The 5,000-nt window shown below is 37.4% G+C and overlaps 1 protein-coding gene across 2 annotated transcripts in view; it reads right to left on the bottom strand.

The window, feature by feature from the left end:
* bcl11ba (BAF chromatin remodeling complex subunit BCL11B a) overlaps positions 1-2,639 on the bottom strand; it is a 51,698-nt gene extending 49,059 nt beyond the window's left edge. For both annotated transcript variants that reach the window (XM_046856475.1, XM_046856476.1), the window contains exon 1: positions 2,223-2,639. In XM_046856475.1, the coding sequence (XP_046712431.1) occupies positions 2,223-2,295 (73 nt within the window). In that variant the 5' untranslated portion in view covers positions 2,296-2,639. The remainder of the gene's footprint in view (positions 1-2,222) is intronic.
* Positions 2,640-5,000: the final 2,361 nt, after the last annotated feature.

Here is a 5,000-nt window from a genome sequence, read left to right as displayed (position 1 = left end):
TGACACACACACACACACACACACACACACACACACACACACACACACACACACACACACACACACAGCAGAGTGAACTCTCAGGAAGAGCTAAACTTTGATGAGTATTTGCCAACACCTGGCCAGTGTAACGACATGATTTCAATAACCCTGTTTTGCTCACTCCATATTTGTGCACTAAAGGTACTAAAGGTACTAAAGATTCTGTGAAGAATGTGGAGTGTATAAGTATGTGAGTTCGGCTCACCCAACCCCCCTCTCAGTCTGGTTTGGTTTGGTGAGTACTGACGTGTGTGTGTGTGTGTGTGTGTGTGTGTGTGTGTGTGTGCACCACTTAGAGCGGCACTTGTACACTGTATAATGCAATAACAGCCGGAACACCTTACTGTAGCACCAAAACACACACACACACACACACACACACACACACACACACATTTTTAGGAGTCTGTTTTTACCTTCTGTACAGCTTACTATATAATATATATATATATATATATAAACGACTGCTAAAAAACACACAATATTTAAATACACACACTCTTACATCACACTTATGGCTTGTGTGTCATGCTACAAACTTTTTTCAATCATAAAATATTTCTGCTAAAAAAAAGAAAGCCCTCGGTGGTCCTGCTTGCTGCACCTACACACGTTATACACATCCCATAGACCAAAAGAAAGTGTGATAAATCTATAACATCTGGCTACATCTGGATTGTGTCGTCCCTAAATCATTGACGAGATCGTTCCCTGAGTCTGCCTGACATCTTTCAAGTCTCGGCATGGGGTTTTCAGGTCGCCTGAGTCGCTGAAGACGAGCTCGTGGAGCACTTTGTGACGTTCTGAAAATGTCAGCGGATCGTTCCGTGCGAATAAAAACTGACATTTCAACGAAAAAAAAGAGAGGAAATGAAGAGCCTTGAAATTGATTTTTTTTTTTTGGCGTAATTTCATGTTGCAAAAAAAACCCCCACATTGATCTGATACACTGATACACTGCACACACACTGCACGCCGCTGTATATTTGATCTGTTTAGAATCTGAATCATAATAATTAAAAAGAATCGAAATCGTACCAAATGCATGATGCACAAATGCACCAGTAGCTGCACGAGGAAATTTACAAGCATTGCTTCTGTGAAAGGTGGAAGATTAAAAGATAAATATTGATAATAATAATAATAATAATCTCAATATCAGATCATGCCTAAGATAAAACATTAAACAAATCAACATGCACATCAACATGATTTATAGTTTAGTTTTGTGATCCTGGTTGTTGTTTTTTTAAATCTCGTGGCCTTCATTTTTAAAAACTCTTTTATAAAATATTTTTAAATATTTTATTACATTATAGATTTATCAGATATAAACATCTTAATATGCACTTAAAGTGCCAACAATTTAAAAAAAAAAAGGAAAAAGGGGTAACTAATTCATGTTATTAAAATTATTTTATTTAATAGATTTTCTAGATGTGTATAGTATATAAGGAGTTTTTGGGCAGTTATCTATCTAAGCTCTCCAAGCTTTATAAATAAAATACAATATATATATATATAAAACATTACATTTAAATCACATGAAGTTCTAATAAACTACTATTTATCAAGATCTCCTTTCTGTTTTCTCTTCTTTCCTAATTTTCCCTTTTTTTAATATAATTTCTCCGCATGCAACTATCTCTTTTTCTTTCTCTCTTTCTTCTTTACTCTCTTTGTTGTTTTTTAATGCCTTTGCTGAGACTTTTCCCCAAACCTGTGCTTTATTTGAACAAACCACTAAGTAGATGTTCATCATGTTCAGTGTGTAGACAGGAGATTTATATTTCCACACAAGTCATTGATATAATGCACTGCATAACTGCATGGTTTTGTTTGGAATATTTCTAGATTATTGATTATTGATGATCGACTTTAGGTCTTGTAGAAATGTAGTTTAGTTAGTTTCTCCATGTGCATTATGTTTAGTATGAAAAGTTTGTATTTGGGAGGAAAAATAAACAATAAAACAGATGAAAATGTTATTGCTTTGTGGCATTTGCGTTATGAAAAAAAAATAATCGGAATTAAACATATTGGAAAGTGGAACAGAGATGGGGGGGGGCACTTTGATGCGCTTGGAAACTTTTGCTGTTTTACGCAACAACAACAACAAAAAAAAGGCAAAAAAAAAGAGAGAGAAAGAAAGAAAGTAGAATGGAAATCATTTGACTTACTGTTTATAATCTCCCTCTGTGATAGATGCTGAGGGTTTCCCTGCTTGCGACGGGACATCGCCCTGCCTGGCATCTACACTGGCATCTACACTGGCAGCTACAGAGGCAGCTACAGTGGCATTCCCGGCGTCCTCAGATTCTCCGTGTCCCTTTTGTCTTTTTGTCCACCCTCTCCTTTTCTTCTTGAATTCTTCTTCTCTGTTTTGGTCGGAACAACTTTTCGTGGAGTTGGATAGACGTGCGCGCACGCGCTCGGCGCTCAGGTGAGGATGAAGAAGCAGATGATGATCAAGATGTTCGAGTTGAAGAAGCAAAAGAAGAAATAAAGAAGAGCGCGGTGCGTTTTTTTCCGGTATCCTTTTGAAATAATTATTTTCTGGAATATTTATTATAATTATTATTTCTTTTTTTAAGAACGAAGAATCTCGTGGAAGAAGGAGAAGAAGAATAAGAAGAAAAAGGGGAAAAAAAAGAAGCTCAGCTGCTCCGGGTCATGGTCATAGTTCTGCATACACCATGCACGTGCTGTTCGAGTTTGCTTCGAAAGAATAACGCGTTAATCTAATCATGTGATGATCCCAGTGGTATGTGTGAGTGTGTGTGTATCAGTGTATGTGTGTGTGTGTGTGTGCCTGTCCGAGTCCGCGGCGGAGCGCGAGCTCAGTCCTGGCGCGGTGTTTCCGACTGCGCGCTCCTCCGGCTCCCTGCGCTCTGCTCCTCTGTGCGCTCCGGCCACATCAGGCTTCACCTCCACCTTCTCCTTCTCTTCTTCTTTTTTATCTTGTTATTTATCTTTTCTTCTAAGGGTTAAGAAAGGAAAAAAAGATTGCACCAGGACACCTGCGAGCTCTCAGCTTTCTTTTCTCTCTCTCGCGCTTTTCTTTTCGCCCCGCGCGTCTTTCTTTCTCTTGCGTCCTGCTTGTCCGGGAGCTCTCTCACTCTACCTCTCTCTCTCTCGCTCTCTTTCCCTCTGACTGTCCCTTCTCTCTCTCTCTCTCTCTCTCTCTCTCTCCTCTCTCTTTCTCCTCTTCTTTCTGTCTCTCCGCTCTGTGTGTCTGTGGCTCCTTGCGATGGGATGAAAATTCAAGTTCATGTGCGGACGTGACGTTTAAGTCCAGCATACAGTGGTGGTGGTGGTGGTGGTGGTGAAGGGGTGGAGGGAGAGAAGAAAAAAAGAAAGGAAAGACAAACTGGAGAGAGCAAGAGCACTGGGGGCGACTAGTGGCGGCTTTACACACAGCTAGGGGAGCAGAGACAGCAGAATCAGGAGTGGACACACACACCTACACACACACACACACACTCTCTATCTCTCTCTCTCGCACGCACGCACACACACACACACACTCGACACTTTTTTTTCGCACTTTTCCTCACTTATCTACTTTTCATATTTCATTTATTTAATTATTTACCTATTTATTCTATTAATTTAATTATTAAAAAAAAATATTTCGTGCTTAATGAATACATCAAATTGCATTTAACATTAACCCAAAGAAAGAAGAAAAAGTGTGACACGATAAACAATTAAGGCGTGTTAATTACATGAAAATGTCTTCTTTCTTCTTTCTTTTTGTTCTTCTTTAAAAAGAAATAATAACAATTACCGGCGCGACTTATTTTTGTGATAAGGAATAGAGCTGAAAAGCAGCTTGAGGATTGATGATTACATTTTTATCCTTTTAAATTATGGACGTCTTGGAGTATCCGTGAAATATTATTCATAAAATAGTTATATAATAGTTGGCTAATAATTTACGGAATCGATTTTACGCACCAAAAATTTCATCACACCTTCACAAAAAAAAAAAAAAAGTTAATCAAGCGATTTTTTAGTGTAAAAAAAACTAGGAGAGGGACAAAAGGAGAAATGGATGATTTGTCTTCTTGTTGTTGTTTTTTTTTTTTTTGCCTTCTTTGTTATGTTAAGGCCCGTGGAATAAAACACTCCTCCGTTTCGCATCAGATTTGTGGAATAAACGTAGTATTTATTTGCGTCACTTTTTTAGGGGATTTTAATTTTTTTATTTTTTTATTAATGAAGTAGTCCATCCTTATTTTTATTGTCTGTGGTACAAAAAAGTCATAAAGATCTACTTATAAATGCAAGACGCATTTTTTTAGTATTGATGTGTAATTCAGTTGCAGACATGCATGCACCCCCACCTCCCCCCAACACATATATATATATATATATATATATATATATATATATATATATATATATATATATATATATATATACACACACACACACACACACACACACACACACACCGGATTAGTGATTCAAAATTATTTATTAGCTGCACGAGAATTGTTGAAGGCTTGTATTCTGTTCTATTCATAATCCTGTGCACAAAAACTGTATATACAGATAATGCAGCAATTCCACACGATATCATGTGTGTGTTAAGGAGGAGTATGTCAAGAAGGATATTTAAGATAAAGAAAACAACCATGATCATTATTTTTTATCCAGATTATAAGAGTATTTCTTTTTGTGCATAATGAAGTTGGTAGGAATCAGATGAAAGAAGAAAAAATGAAGGATGAGAAGGAGGGGAGTGCATATATTCGAGAAGATTCAGCTTCTCATATACACAGTGGTAGTTTGCTTTCAGGGCCTTTTTATAATCTATATTTCAACTAAAGAAGGCTAAGGTGTGTGTGTGGGCGTGGGTGTGTGTGGGGGGGATATTGTAGACTGTATCTGCAAAAAAAAGTCTACACATGCTCTATGTTAAGACTAATAGATTTAGGAGTGTGTGTTCA

Source organism: Silurus meridionalis, chromosome 8 (genome assembly GCF_014805685.1).
Source record: "Silurus meridionalis isolate SWU-2019-XX chromosome 8, ASM1480568v1, whole genome shotgun sequence".
NCBI lineage: Eukaryota > Metazoa > Chordata > Actinopteri > Siluriformes > Siluridae > Silurus > Silurus meridionalis.
Note: the sequence above shows the minus strand (reverse complement) of the source record. Positions and strands in the feature narration are given on the sequence as shown.